This window comes from Carassius auratus, unplaced genomic scaffold (assembly GCF_003368295.1).
Source record: "Carassius auratus strain Wakin unplaced genomic scaffold, ASM336829v1 scaf_tig00005328, whole genome shotgun sequence".
Classification (NCBI taxonomy): domain Eukaryota; kingdom Metazoa; phylum Chordata; class Actinopteri; order Cypriniformes; family Cyprinidae; genus Carassius; species Carassius auratus.
In genome coordinates, this window is record NW_020523650.1 from 108,985 (window position 1) to 124,628 (window position 15,644).

A 15,644-nucleotide genomic window follows, 5' to 3' on the forward strand; every position below is an offset into this window, starting at 1 on the left:
TGCAACAATCGGTTTGCATAACCAAATCATTTCTGCACAAACTGTCAGAAACCATCTCATGGAAGTTCATCTGCATGCTCGTTGTCCTAAACGGGGTCTCGACCTGACTGCAGTTCATCGTCGTAACCCACTTAAGAGGGCAAATGCTCACATTTGATGGCATCTGGCACTTTGAAGAGGTGTTCTTTTCACAGATGAATCACAGTTTTTACTATAGAGGCCAGATGGCAGACAGTGTGTATGGCATCATGTGGGTGATCGGTGTGCTGCTGTCAGTGTTGTGGAGCAAGTGGCCCATGGTGGGGGTGGGGTTATGGTATGGGCAAGTGTATGTTATGGACAATAAACACAGGTGCATTTTACAGAGATACCGTGACGAGATCCTGAGGCCCATTGTTGTGCTATTCATCCACTACCATCACCTCATGTTGCAGTATGATAAGGAATGGCCCCATGTTGCAAGGATCTGTACACAATTCCTGGAAGCTGAAAACATCCCAGTTGCATGGCCAGCATACTCACCAGACATGTCACCCACTGTGCAATTTTAGGATGCTCTGGATCGGCATATACAACAACGTGTTCCAGTTTCTGCCAATATCCAGCAACTTCGCACCGCCATTGAAGTGGAGTTGACCGACATTCTATAGGCCACAATCAACAACCTGATCAACTCTGTGAAGGAGATGTGTTGCACTGAATGAGGCAAATGCTGGTCACACCAGATACTGAATGGTTTTCAGACCACACCGGTCTCCCCAATACAGTTAAACTGCACATTTTAGAGTGGCCTTTTATTGTGGCCAGGCTACGGCACACCAGTGCAACAATCATGCTGTCTAATCAGCATCTTGATATGCCACACCTGTGCGATGGATGGATTATCTCGGCAAAGGAGAAGTTTTCACTTACACACATTAAGACAGATTTGGGAACAATATTTGAGAGAAATAGGCCTTTTGTGTGCATAGATTCATTTTCATGAGTTCAGCTCATGAAAAATGAGAGCAAAAACAAAAAGTGTTGTATTTATAATTTTGTTCAGTGTGTGTGTGTGTATATATCATACAAAAGTTATTGACTTTTTTCAATTTTCTTAGTCAAGTAGGAGTTTGAAGTTTTGAGTGTTGGATGTAGGATTGATGGATAGATTATTAGATCTTATATTAGACTTTGCAGACTGAAGTTTTGTTATATTCTCTTTGATTTTGTAGGTAACAGCATCTGACCCAGATAAGGATGCTGACCAGGAAGCTTTGAGATATTCCCTTCATGGTCAAGGTGCTGAGAGCGAATTCATCATTGATGAGGTGACTGGGAAGATTTATGCTCAGAGAACATTAGACCGCGAGGCCCGGGCAGTGTGGCGTTTTGTGGTTCTGGCAACGGATGAGGGTGGCGAGGGACTAACAGGTTTCACCGATGTCATTATCAACGTGTGGGACATAAACGACAACGCTCCTATTTTTGCTTGTGCCCCAGACAGTTGCCATGGTGATGTACCTGAGAACTCCCCACCTGGCACTTCCGTCATGGAAATGACAGCCACTGATCTAGATGATGCAGCTGTCGGACAAAATGCAGTGCTGGCCTATAGAATTGTGGGTAATGCTGCCCTAAATGGAGCTAACAGCGGAGCAGATGTGTTCAATATCAATCCCGCCACTGGGACTGTTTCAGTGGCAATGTCTGGTCTGGACAGGGAGCAGACTGACTCATATGTCTTGGTTGTGGAAGCACGAGATGGTGGAGGTATGATAGGAACAGCCACCGCGACTATACACGTGACGGATGTCAATGACCACGTCCCACGTTTCCTGGACCGCATGTGCTCCATACGCATTCCTGAGAGCAGTGAGCCCAACACACCAATCATAGAGCTTGCTGCAGAGGATGCGGATGCTGGAGAAAATGGTCAGCTGACCTTTAGTGTGGTGGCCGGTGATCCCGAACAGAAGTTTTACATGGTGAGTCATCGACAGGAGCAACGCGCAACCCTTCGTCTCAAGAAGCATCTGGACTACGAAAGACCAGGTGAGCAACACTTCAACCTCACCATAAAAGTGGAAGATATGCAGTACTCCAGCCTGCTGCGCTGCACTCTAGAGGTTGAAGACTGCAATGACCATGTGCCAGTCTTCATTCCTCACTTTATACAGCTTCCAGCCTTACGAGAGGATGTCGCTTCAGGAACTAGCGTGGCGAGTGTGGCTGCCAGTGATTTGGACTCAGGGTTGAATCGTGAAATCACTTATAGTATTGCTTCAGAGTCTGATCCGTACCATCTGTTTTCTGTGGACCAGTCTGGGTTGGTCACTGTGGCTAGTGAGCTGGACAGAGAAAAGGTCGCACACCATCATTTGGTTATACTTGCGACAGACCATGGTACGCCACCATTGACTGGCACCGCAACTATCCAGATGGCTCTGCTGGATGTCAACGACAACGGCCCTGAGTTTGAGGCTGCATATGCACCAATAGTGTGGGAGAATGTTTTGGGCCCACAGGTTGTGCAGCTTAACCAGAGCTCCACATTACTGAAAGCAATGGACCGAGATTCAGAGGAGAATGGCTCACCTTTTTCCTTTTCTGTTCCTCTGGAGTATCGTTACAGTAATGATTTCCACCTGCAGGATAATGGGAATGACACTGCCACCATCACCGCCCTGAGAGCCTTCGACAGAGAGAGACAGAAAGAGTTTCTACTGCCTGTCATCATGACTGATAGTGGTAATCCACCGAAGACCGTCACGAACACACTCACTATCACCATCGGCGACGAGAATGACCACGCCCACATAGCTGGACAGAAGAAAGTGTTCATCAACTGTCACAGAGGTAATGGCTTTAACAATATACATATGTACGTACTAGCAGATAAAAGGTCAGTAATGGGTAAATTATGTTTCGTTAAATTGGCTTATACAATTTAATTTAAATTAATCTTAATATTTGGTGTGTGGGTTTATCTTTTAAAAAAAGTAGTTTTATTTTTTCCTTTTTTATTGTTTGTTATTGTTTATATAAACCAAGGCATGTTTAATGTTATTTTATGTCCCTGATAATTAGCATAAATATAATAAATCTTTCAAGCAGGTTGTTTCTTCATAGTTATGCAGTACGATAGACAAACCACATCAGTAAAGCTGCTTCCGTGATCACCACAAAAATCTCCATCACCTGCTTATAATTGGAGTGCCATTTAATAGACAGAGCCGTAGATCGCTGACAAGCCATGTCATATCGCGTTCATTATCGCAGATGAATCGCCTTCGATAATGAACGCGATATGGCGTGCCTTGTCAGCGATCTAAGGCTCTGTCTATTAAATGCCACTCCAATTATAATTATAGCGGTGATCACGGAAGCAGCTTTACTGATGAGATGCGCATGATCATATCGTTAGATATATCGCCCAGCCCTAATATATATATATATATATATATATATATATATATATATATATATATATATATATATTGTAATTAATGTAATTGATTCCATAATGGCAAAGCTGAATTTTCAGTCCTGAATTTACTCCACTCTTCTGTGTCACATGATATGACTAACCATTTTGAGAATTGTGGAAGAAAATACAGATTAAATACTTGTTCAGAAAACTGCTTACCTCATATTTTCACTATTCTTATAATTTATTCAGCAAATAATTTTATCCAGCTTATGCCATGGTTACCACACCTCCATAAATTGTTCAGAGCGTTATTTCAAGAATTTTAGCCTTAAAACAACAGTGTGTAAAAATAATTTCTTATACATCCCATCCCAAGGTTGATAGGTTGAGCCCCAGCTGATAATTTAAAAATCTTAGGTTAGCTTTTTTAAGGTTAGTAACAGGGGGTTAAGTCATTGATACTGTATGTGATTATAAGAGATTGAGAGAGTTTAACAGTTGTAAGCTGTAAGTTTACCTGCTTCAAAAACAGCAACCTTACTATCTTGCTACGGAGAGATGTCATGTAGTTTTTCAGTTGTGAAACTATTTTATTGAAATGGTCAATTGCAGGGCAGTGTTTATGCACACATATATGTTTCCGCCGGTGTGCCTGTACAGTATATGTGTGAAAAGGAGGAGAAAGAAAGCATGATTTCCATAAAAAAAAAAAAAAAAAAAAAAACACATTTGTGGCGAGTGGGGCGGGGCCGAGAGGCGTGGGAACGAGGAGTGAGGCCAGGTGTAGTGATTGGAGATGAGCTACACCTGAGCCCCACCGCTAGTATCGAGTCCCACGTAGGAGATGGAAGGATATAAAACTGGAGTGACGACCGTGAAGGACGAGAGAGGACCAGGCCTGGGACATTATTTTAATGTGTGTGCTTTTTATTTATGCGCACCAGTCGGCCGTGAGGGGCTGGTGCGCCGTTTTGTATTTATTTTGGATATTAAAATGATTTTGATTGTGCGCCGGTTCCCGCCTCCTTCTTCCGGGCTTCGGCACCACTGTAACGATATGCAAATCTCCATATTCATCGGGAAGAAGGAGGCGGGAACCGGCGCACAATCAAAATCATTTTAATATCCAAAATAAATACAAAACGGCGCACCAGCCCCTCACGGCCGACTGGTGCGCATAAATAAAAAGCACACACATTAAAATAATGTCCCAGGCCTGGTCCTCTCTCGTCCTTCACGGTCGTCACTCCAGTTTTATATCCTTCCATCTCCTACGTGGGACTCGATACTAGCGGTGGGGCTCAGGTTTAGCTCATCTCCAATCACTACACCTGGCCTCACTCCTCGTTCCCACGCCTCTCGGCCCCGCCCCACTCGCCACAACATTGTTTGTAATTTTCATCCTATTGTTTGTCAGATTGCTTTGCTTGATCGGTGTCTGTGGGTTTTGATTAATTTGCTGTTATATGCTATTGGGGCCTTTGAAAGAACTGAATGGAATTAATTAATAACCTGTTACTGCTTCATAGCTGTGTGTTTAATGGGAAATTGCATACCTTGACATTCACCAAACAATCAGAATTAAGCATTCAACTGCCCTCTGTTATAAATATATATATATATACACATACAGAATAATATATACTGTATTCAGCTTACACTTGTCTGTGGACAGTGCTGAATGCTTACAGTGACATGCAATCACACACCCCCATATCAGCATATGCACATTGTTTCAACATTTATACATACTGTACACTACACCTGACAAGGTTTTTTTTTTTTTTTTTTTTTTTTTTGTATGTAATGACAGGGAGAATGCCAACCAATGTCCTGGGGAAGGTTTACTCACCAGATCCAGATGACTGGGATAACAAGACATATGCCTTTGAGGGACGTGTTCCTAAGTAAGACCTTCTTTTTCTATACATCATTTTCCTTTCTGTCCACATCGTTGCATCATCCCCTCCACATGGTAGCATGTTTATACACGTCTCCCAGCACCATACACTTTTTTTTTTCCCCTGCAGTCTTTGTGTTATTTAAAGGGGTCAAGGGATCTCTAAGAACAATGTCAAAACCTTTCTTCACACATCCCAGCATCTCTCTTCCTCTCTTGCTCTTCTCTATTGATGTTGTACACTTTACTGGAGAGGAGTATACAATGATAAGATGAGGCCAGCTTTTAGATGTCTTGAGCGTATAGCCACCTGAGCCCTTGCTCTCTCAGAATCTTCAGTGCACACAACATAATGTGAAAACACTCGTGTCTTTGAGAAAGATTAAAAAGAGAATATAGATCCAAATGTTTACTCCATTTGGAAACAAAAAAAAATAATTCATTGAAATATGTTAGCTTGTAACATATTTTAATTTGTTTTCGTTCAATCTTTCTATAGATTTCCTGTGCATGTGTACATCCAGCAAGCTTAAGTGTAAATGTTTATTTGAAGCTGAGGTCAGAAGCTGACCCATAAATTATACTTTTCAGTTTTGGGAAGTTGTTGGGTTCAGATTAGGTAAATTTTTTAGGTAAGCTAAATTTATATTTCAGTGCCATTCATCTGCTGTTCAAAATTTGTTGCAATATGCTTAGAAAAAGAAATACTCGCAACCCAAGGTTTCACCACATAAATCATCTATTAGCTTCCACTAACCATTTCTTGAAGTTCATTGTCTAGACACATTTTAAATGACACCGAATTGTGTGTTAGTTGATCTGTTAGATTTACACTTTGGCTTGTTATTGTTTATATATTGGCTGTTGGTCTTCTGTGAAAAGGTTTTAGAGTTATATATTTTGTAATAAGAGCACACTATCTGTCTGTCTATCTGAACACTTTAATCAAATTTTCTACCTGCAGTTATTTTATCCTGAACAAGCGGACAGGGTTCCTCATCATAAAGGAGAACGCTCCTCCTGGGAGTTATGACTTTCAGGTTCGAGTGTCAGATGGGGTTTGGCCGGATGCCATCTCTAGTGTGAAGGTGAATGTGAGAGAGCTACGGGACGATGCCATCTACAACTCAGCCTCACTGAGATTAGCAGGTACAGGTGACATTTACTTCATGACAGCATGATGAGGTGCTGTTTGACATTAAAATGAGATTTCAGATGATTAGTAATCAGTGCTAACTTTTACACATGTGAATTGTTCTCTTTTTTTTTCTTCTCTCCAATTATCTGCAAATTATAAAGCCAGATTACAGTCAGAAAAATCTACATATAAAATTTACATATAATTATATATATATATATATTTTTTTTTTATAAATTCATTCAATTAATTCCATATTGAATTTTCACTGGTCTTGTCTTTTCCGCATCTGTTTAACCATTTATAGCTACCTTGATACTGCAAAAGCACAGAATTTCTGTCACGCTTTGGTATTTATGTACAGCCAACAAGAAACAAGATGCAGGCTCAGGTTAATGACAATGGCAGCTCCGATGCATCATTTTGTTTGTGCAGAACTAAAAGCCTGAAACCTAAGCTATCCTACTGTAAAACTATTCTTTAGCATTTTTGGAATGCAAATGGATTAAACAGTGTGCATGTAATGCTGCTGTGCTACTTCCAATTGAAATCATCATAGTTAAAGGCTCTGAAGCTAATTTGACTGATAATGAATGACACTCTGTACAACACTGTTGAGACTTGAGCCGAGTCTGTGTCAACTGCTTATTTCAGTCAAAGACATTAAAATGGTTTGATGGTTTGGGCCTGGAATCAGCATCTGTGTTAATAGTGTGCCATGTAGTGGCAGTAAAACTCATGGGCATATTGACTTTGGTGACATTATGACAGTCAGCATTTTAATGAAAACAAGACTGAGCAGAAATGAAATGGATTATAACTGAGGTCGGTGTAGTTTTAAGACTATTGAATTGGGGGAAAAGGTCTTGTGGGAGATGAAGAGACATAATATAAAATGTAAGACGATAGCAAACTCATAAGCCTATAAAGAGATTTTTCTTTGATTTCAGCCGTGCAACTGATTTTATAGCACGCATGGAACAACAGCAAGCAGTTTTTATTACTGCTTATTGTGACTTCACAAATAACTTTGCAAATGTCTTGTAACCACAGTGTGTATGTAACTGCCTCTGCTTTCTATAATCTCTGACAATCCCTTATTGAAGTAGGATTATATGTGGCATTAAAAAACAATCTGAGTGACTTTATTACGTTTCCATAGTTTTACCAGATAATCTACTGTGGTCTGTGCAATTACATTTGCCCTATATTTTTGTTTAGTCTTTAAACTAAATAATGTGGTTGTTTACTATTAACCCTCCAGAATATAGTGTTGCCAGTAAATTTAAATGAAAGGCATTCTTTAAAGAAATTTATTTTATGTGGAAGTATTTATGGTATCATAATTATGGATAAATTACACCCTTTTTATTTATTTATTATCGTTTTATGTTCAGCCATTATATTCTACTCAAAAACGCCAAGTAGAAGAGTACGCAATTTTAAGGATTTTAAGGACAGTATTTACAGAGAAATTATGATTATGTAAATTTTAGACTTAAGGAGTTTTGATATGTGTAAAAGTATCTGTTCAGAAAAGAAACATGCATTTATTTAGAGGTGATTTATATTTTTCGTTGTTGTTGAAGTTTCAATGCGACAGTGTTTGCCAAACTGGACATAAGCCTAGTGTTGGAATTGTTCCACACTCAGTCACCTTGAGTCCTTTTGGGAGTCTTGAATTTTATCTTTAATGCCTCAAGAGTTTTATGGTCCCTAGAATTGCTACAGCAAAAAAACAAACAAGGATCAAAACAAGGCTTTCGGTTTCAGAAGTAGACGTCAGCATCTGTCAGTACTTCAGGCATTGTTTAAAATGCACATGAAAATGGCATCCGTCAATTGAGGTATGGGCTAATGTTCTTGCCAAATACTTAAGATGTTTATATCCCTGGAGCCCTGTCTCAACATGCATTGAATTCTGGTCTAACTGAATGTTTGACTTTCCTACTATTTAATGCCTCCTTGACATTTGAAATCCCATTTCAGGAGCAAATGTTGAAGGCAACGGAGAGTCATAAGGCCTGTTTAATGCTGCTGGTTTGACATTCTAGCTTGCTCTGTGCATCTCAGAAAGTGATCTGATTGTAAATTGAAATATAATGGAAAGTATATGCAGAAGCTCTTTAGACACCACGTTAGCTCATTGAGATACCAGAACACGTGCACACAAACTCACACAAGCTTATTCCCATAAAATCTGCTCTGCCTGTACACAAACAGGGCACACACATATACACATTTATGCATAAACTCCCACATTCCGCAGGACAGAGAAACATGAAAAGCTTTTTGAAGTTGAACTTTTGAGGCTTCTGACTGCTTAGCCAGTTTGGATTTATCTTTAAAAAAATTAAAATGTCTCATGTTTTGATCCCTGTCTACCTGGAGTTTTCCACCCCAACAGGACTTTGAAGTTTCATTAAGAAGAGAAACTGGGAAAATATTGGCATTCAATCACCAATTCACAAAGACATATTGACCAACCACACCGTCCCCAAGCCACAACAGCTATAAACTATAAACCTCTATACATCTATTGACTAAGAAAACAAATCTATATCTATATGACAGGTTACAACATAAGGACTCACTCAATTATATATATATATATATATATATATATATATATATATATATATATATATATATATATATATATATATATATATATATATATATATATATAAATATATATATATATATATATATATATATATATATATATATATATATATATATATATATATATATATATAAAAACTGTACCGTCATATAGATATAGATTTTTTTTTTTAGTCAATATATGTATAGAGGTTTATAGTTCAATAAAATGGAAGAAAAAAATAAATGAATTAAACTATTTAGCTATCATCACAATTTATTTATTTATTTATTTATTTTTGACATACCTATTTTCATAAATCCCCCTGCTCCCCTATATATTTTTAAGATTAGGTTGGGTGTGAGGGAAAAGGTGTTAAGATCATACATTGTTTAATGCCCATAGGGAGGGAAGCAGCTGTCATGATGAGTCTCTTCTTCACACACAGCTCCTGATGGGAGCAGACAGCCACCCTTCCTGTACCCCCCAAAAGCTAATCACAGTTTCCTTCCTTGCCCCCACCTAAACCTCCCTGATTGACAGTCTTCAAGCACTAATGATTCACTTACAGGTTATTCAGATCTATGCTGCACAGGGAATTGAACGACAGCCATCAGAATGGGTATATAGGACTGCGAGAGTACAGACACTGACACAAACGCCGCTTAAATTCTAGAATTTATAAACCACATGTATTTTGACACAAAACAAAAACGAAGCTTTAAGGATTATTAGTAGTGTCCATTCAATATGTTGTGTACCGGGTGTCATTAGTTACATGTCAGAATGGAAAATATTTCAATAAATTTAAAAAACAACTAAAACCGTGGTAAAACACTACACTATGTTGTACTGACTGTTTTCTTAGTTTCTTAAGGGTGAGGAGTTCAACCGTGCCACTCTCCAGTACTAGCCCCAAGGGGACAGACTGAGCTTGGGATCTCTCTCAGTCTAACTCCTCCCCTGGGGCCACTGTTCAACCACCCTCACAGTCCCAAACTGTAAGCAAACCATCCCAATTACAATAATCCATTGGGTATTGTGAGGAAAGCATACCTCCAGCACAGGAAAATCCATGGTCAGATGGTTGCTGAAGTGTCACGATTTGCCTACAATGTTCAGAGGCTGTGGTCAGCATCATCATGACGTGCTGGGAACCGTGACCATAAAGCACAGGCACCTATTATCATGGTGGCAATGGCTTGCCGCATGCAGTAGTTTTGAGCTCCCAGACTTTTTGACACGGCATGTCAGCTGGAGTTTGTGCGAATAGCCACTGACAGGCACTAACCTCACTTAATGACAAGGAGATGTGTTGACGAGGGAAATCGTTACCATGCATTTTTCATGAGCTCTGCACCTCAGTTTAGCGCTGTATTAAGAAAGGTGTTTTTTTTTTTTTTTTTTTGTCTACCGTATTTTCGAGTTCTTGTAGTTTAGGTCAAATTTATACAGTTCTGTTATCCTAATGTGTCATGCATTTATGTTTGTGTCTCTGACAGACATCTCCGCCATAGAGTTCATGGAAGGTCGTGGGAATCTGAAGAGCAGGTACGAGCTGCTGGGCGACTTCCTGTCAGACATGCTGTCTGTGGGGGCAGATGATGTCAATGTTTTCAGTCTGGTGGAAGTGCGGCACAGGACTCTGGATGTGAGGTTCTCCATTCACAGCGCACCATTCCTCAGAGCAGAAAGAATCCATGGATACCTTGCAGCTCATAAACAAAAAGTAAGGCTTGTCAGAAGCACTTTGATATGAATATAGACATAGTTGACATTGTAATAAACCTAAAAGCATTCACACTTCAGTATGGATCAAATAAAATTTTTAACACAGATTTACATTCGTAACTAGATAAGACCTGATGTATTAACCCAGGCCTCTTGGTACATTTTCAATCAAACCTAAAGTGTCACTTCTCACTTTCTTTTCATTGATATTACACATAAGCTCCATTTCCTTCTTAGAAAAGGCACTGCTAAAGGTAAAAGAGCTGTGATGTGAATTGGATCTAAATGCATCAGTCTCCTACGCAAAATCATTGATCAGGACCATTTACAAGGCATAAAGAGGCTTGGAAAATAGTCTGGAAATGGTGAGCTGAGATACTGAAAGTATTACGGATGGAGGCTAGAGGTTATTAATGACGGGAATTCTAATCCTCGGGAAGAAACTACTCAAAAGGTTCCCTTTTTCTTTTTCTCATTCATTTCCCCCCAGTTCGATTCTTTCCATTATACTCAGAGCTAAAAGTAGTGAGAGAAGAAAGTGAAAATTTAGGGAGCTAATTACAGATGACCTCACTGATATGGAAAGTGAAGAGATTTCAAGACAAATGATGGTGAAAAAAAAAATGTTTTAGTGTAATGAAAATTGCCTTGGTTGAGGTGCATGCATTGGCAGGGTTTTGAGAGAGATCAGAGAGAACAGCCAGTTCATGCTCATGTACAAAACTATTGCCTCTGAATCTGATGTAATTGCGTTTTTCTATTTTTGGCTGGTTTGGCGGCTACATTCCCTGCACGTCGGATGTGTTGAGTTGGCCGTGTGATGTTGGCTTACAAGAGAGCTGGAAGGAATAAGTGTGCACCGTAGGAGAGAGACAGAGATGAGCCCCTCTCACATCTGTAACTTTTAGATGATCCTTAATGCACTGTTGTGATCTCAAGCAGTCCTCTCTCTTCCCCCTTGCTTACTACATTGCTCCCTTGCACCACAATGTGCACTTTGAATACCTCAAGTTTCCCCCGCGGCTGTGCTAGGATGGGGGAAGCAGATTTTCAGAACACACTGCTCATCTCCCAGGGGCATGCCCTTCTATTTCACCCCCTAACACCCCTTATGCAATATACACAACTAAAATTACACCCTGTGAAGTGTCAGACGCTGCACAAAAACACACACTGTTGCGTCAAGCTCGAAAACCAAAAAGGATTCTCCCTGTAGTGATAGTGAGTCCTGATGAAAGACTAAGAGTCAATAATAAACATGCGGGGAAATAAGACTTCAGGGAAGCTTATTTGTTGTGAAATTTGAGGGTGAAACGGTTCAAATGGATGCTTACATTTAGGTCTTCAGCAGACAAAACTACAACAATTTTGCAGGAAAAAAGAAAACAATTCTCATAAGACTAAAAAGGCATGTTCCACAAATAGTGCACCTATAGCGAGCAGGTCAAGATACAGAATGAACCGATGAGGATGAACGAACAATTACAGCCGTTCTACATTTAATCAGATGCCAATGAATTCCCCACTCTATTTGAGTGCACATTATGAAGGAGAGGGAATACAATTATTTTAAAGCTTTCAGCTGGAATTTCGCTGTCAGAGCCATTTCAAACTGGCCTTTCTCATAAACGCATCTCACCACCTCGGCTTTTGCTGAAATCTTCGTAATTACAAATCAAACACGAAAGCAGTGCATTTTTGCCTCTGCCCTTTTGTTCGACTTTATTCAGGGAATTGTTGACTCACGCACACCCACACTATTTCTTTTGTTTTCCCTTTTTTTTTCTTTTTGCCTTCCCCACTCTTTTCTCTCAGAATAATTTTGAATTTACTACTTGGTTAGTTGCAACTTTAAGTGCTATGTGGCGCAGCACCTCCCATCGATCCCTTTCCCTGTGTGTTTTTTTTTTTTTTTTTTTTTTTAAGTGAATGCTTGTTCCTTTAGGTTGGCTTTGGCAAGAGACAACCTCTACTATTTCTTTAAAAAAGAAAAAAGAAAGAAAAGACTCAGTGATGTTTAACAGTATCATGTGGATTGGTTCTACACCTCACCACGTCGCTCACTCACCAAAACAACTTTTGGCAGTTGTTGAACCCATTCTTTATAAATGAAATACACACTGTTTTGAATCTTACAACAGAAGCATAAAAAAGACCACTGGTCCAACATGAAGGTTAGTGCCTCTAATTGGGGAGCACAAAACTAACCCCAACCATCATACCAGTTTGTCTTTTTATGTGTGCATGTAGATTCCACTTTGCATATCTCTTGGGTGTCATCCTGTGCTATCATTGAAGCCTCTGTGGAACAGTTTTCCCTTAGGGAATTCTGGGTATTGTAGTTCCAAATTCTGACAGGAACCCCAGTGGGACTCTGAGAAATGAGCTGACATTACGATTGAGCAGGAGACGGACAAGAAGTTCCACGCTCTCCTGCAGGAATTGGGAGAGAGATAAATAAACAGAGAGTGAGAAAGAGAAATGAAAGCGTCCAGAAGAAGGATAAGACATGGGAGTGGGTTTATCTTCTCTGCTGTGTAAGCTCCTGTTACCTGAGCCTAACACCCTCATATAAACTAATGGTTTATTAGTTCTCTGCAAGTGCAAAATGAAATGCGAGACATCAAGAGTTGCAGTGTTTAACGTCCGAGGTAGTAACATGCAAATCACCTCCTCGAGCAGGCAAGAACGTGGGAGTCAGACATGAATGCTCAGGAGGATCCACGTTGTGTGTGCGTTTGTGTGTGTGTGCAATTGTGTGTCCATAAAGACCTAACACCGTGAAAAGATGGAGAGAGATTCAAGTATGTGTGTGGGTGAATGTTTAACACCAGTCATCTCTATGCTCTGCAGCTTCAAATGTGTATGTGTGTTTGTTTGTGTCTTGAAAACAACTCCTGGATCTGATCCACAGGGACTCTGCATTGCAGTAAAGTCCATGAGTAGATCTGCAGTCAGTTGGGCATACACACTTGAGATACACATGGACACTCGAGCCATTTAAGGTCAATTAACGGAATTCAATGAGAGATCACACTGACTTTGATTATATATTTAAAACTACGCATTATTGGTTTCGCGGTCAGGGGCCCAGAAACACAGAACAATTAACAACAACAACAACAACAACAAAAAGTAACTAAATGCTTCCACAGTTATGTGAATTTATGGCACTTGTAAAAGACCTCTAGTTCTTGGAAACTGTCTCAAATTTGAGCCACAGAGGCTTATGTATCCTGCCTTGTCCTCTGCGTTGATTATGGTGTATAGGTATACACATTATCTAATCACTGTATTTAAATTCTATATTATTTGATGTAAAATAAAAGGTAAAATGTAAAAATAAAACCAGTGCTTCCAAATGCTAGGGATTACAACATATAATTATAATTATATAATACAGAATTATATATTAAATCCAATTATATAGTGTTGTTTATAACAATTATAATGTTGTAATGCCTAGCATTTGAAAGAAAAAAGGTAACTAACTTACACAAATTGTGCATGCCCACATTATGTCTGTAATGTTTTCTGGACTGCAATGTTTTCTGTCATGAAGTGACAACCTCCCCTGATGTTTTCTCTGTCCCATCTCTTCAAATGCCACCCCGCATTTGGGCTCCGGACTGAAATGGGTATTAGAGAGGATTGGCACAGTATCAAATAAGGCTGGCAATGTGTGATGAGGTGGATCTGAAGTTAATGGTGCTATTAAACGCTGAATGCAGCTCTCCTCAATTTACCGGTTTCATCCTGTGTGCATACGCAAAGGTGTTTGTGCACAAAGAAAGGAAGGGGCTATGAATGCTGCTAAGGTATGCCTACTACGGCAGTCACATTATTAGATTTTTATTGCACCATTATGAACTCTAATTATTATGATGATATTCTACAGTATATATATATATATATATATATATATATATATATATATATATATATATATATATATATATATATATATATTAAAACAGAAATCTAAAATTAGGCAAAAGTATTATTATTATTATTATTTATTTTTTTTGGCCAGTAAATCACACTCAAAATAGGGAGTGAAACAAAGAGAGCATTTGTCACCATAAATGTACAGTAGAAAAATTATTTACTGTTGATCAGCACTTCCTGCAGACTGGGGTGCAGACTAACACCCTGACTTAAAACCAAAGACCCTGGAGAGCTAACTTTTAACTTTTTATCTTACACTTACTTATCTTACTTGTATCTTATCATACACTTTTAATCTCTTCCAGGATGATTGTGTCTAGCACTAGTATCTACACATTGTGTTGTCATCATCTTTTTGACATTTTATGACAAGTGGCAACCTGTGTTAAGGTGCAAACCTGCCACCTGCTATGTTGAATTGCTGGTTACTGCAAGTGGATTATTTACAATATCATCGTATATGTAGTATCAACACAGCTATATTTTATTTTTTTTAATATCATGGTTACCGTCAGAACTGGTATATTGCAACACCCTAAGCACCAACCTGCACAACGCTTGCCATTTCTATCGTCTTCAGGGCACTCAGAGAAGTCAGTGAGCATCTCATTATTGTGTCCTTTCAGTTCTCCCACACGTTGCCCAGGAACACTTTATTTCTCCTTTTATTTAATATTATATGTTCATTTTTATTTAACATAAGATTGTTTCAGAGGCCTAACACTGCTCCCACTAATTCTATCCTCACCCCACCATAACACAATGTGATATTTGCCTGCCCACTCCAGTTGTGCACATTGCACTGTATCCCTGTGCTCCCTGGGAGTTGCCCCTTCAGATCACACATAAAATCAACATAAACAGCATCATCAATCACCCACCACCCTGTGACACAGTGGCTGTGTAGAAA

The 15,644-nt window shown here is 39.3% G+C and overlaps 1 protein-coding gene across 1 annotated transcript in view; it reads left to right on the forward strand.

Annotated features, from left to right (window-relative positions):
* The window catches only part of LOC113070832 (neural-cadherin-like), a 109,173-nt gene that overhangs the window by 60,185 nt on the left and 33,344 nt on the right, over positions 1 to 15,644 (forward strand). Inside the window, exons 17-20 of the mRNA XM_026244252.1 lie at positions 1,215 to 2,838; positions 5,226 to 5,319; positions 6,277 to 6,461; positions 10,558 to 10,784. Of these exons, the coding sequence (XP_026100037.1) occupies positions 1,215 to 2,838; positions 5,226 to 5,319; positions 6,277 to 6,461; positions 10,558 to 10,784 (2,130 nt within the window). The remainder of the gene's footprint in view (positions 1 to 1,214; positions 2,839 to 5,225; positions 5,320 to 6,276; positions 6,462 to 10,557; positions 10,785 to 15,644) is intronic.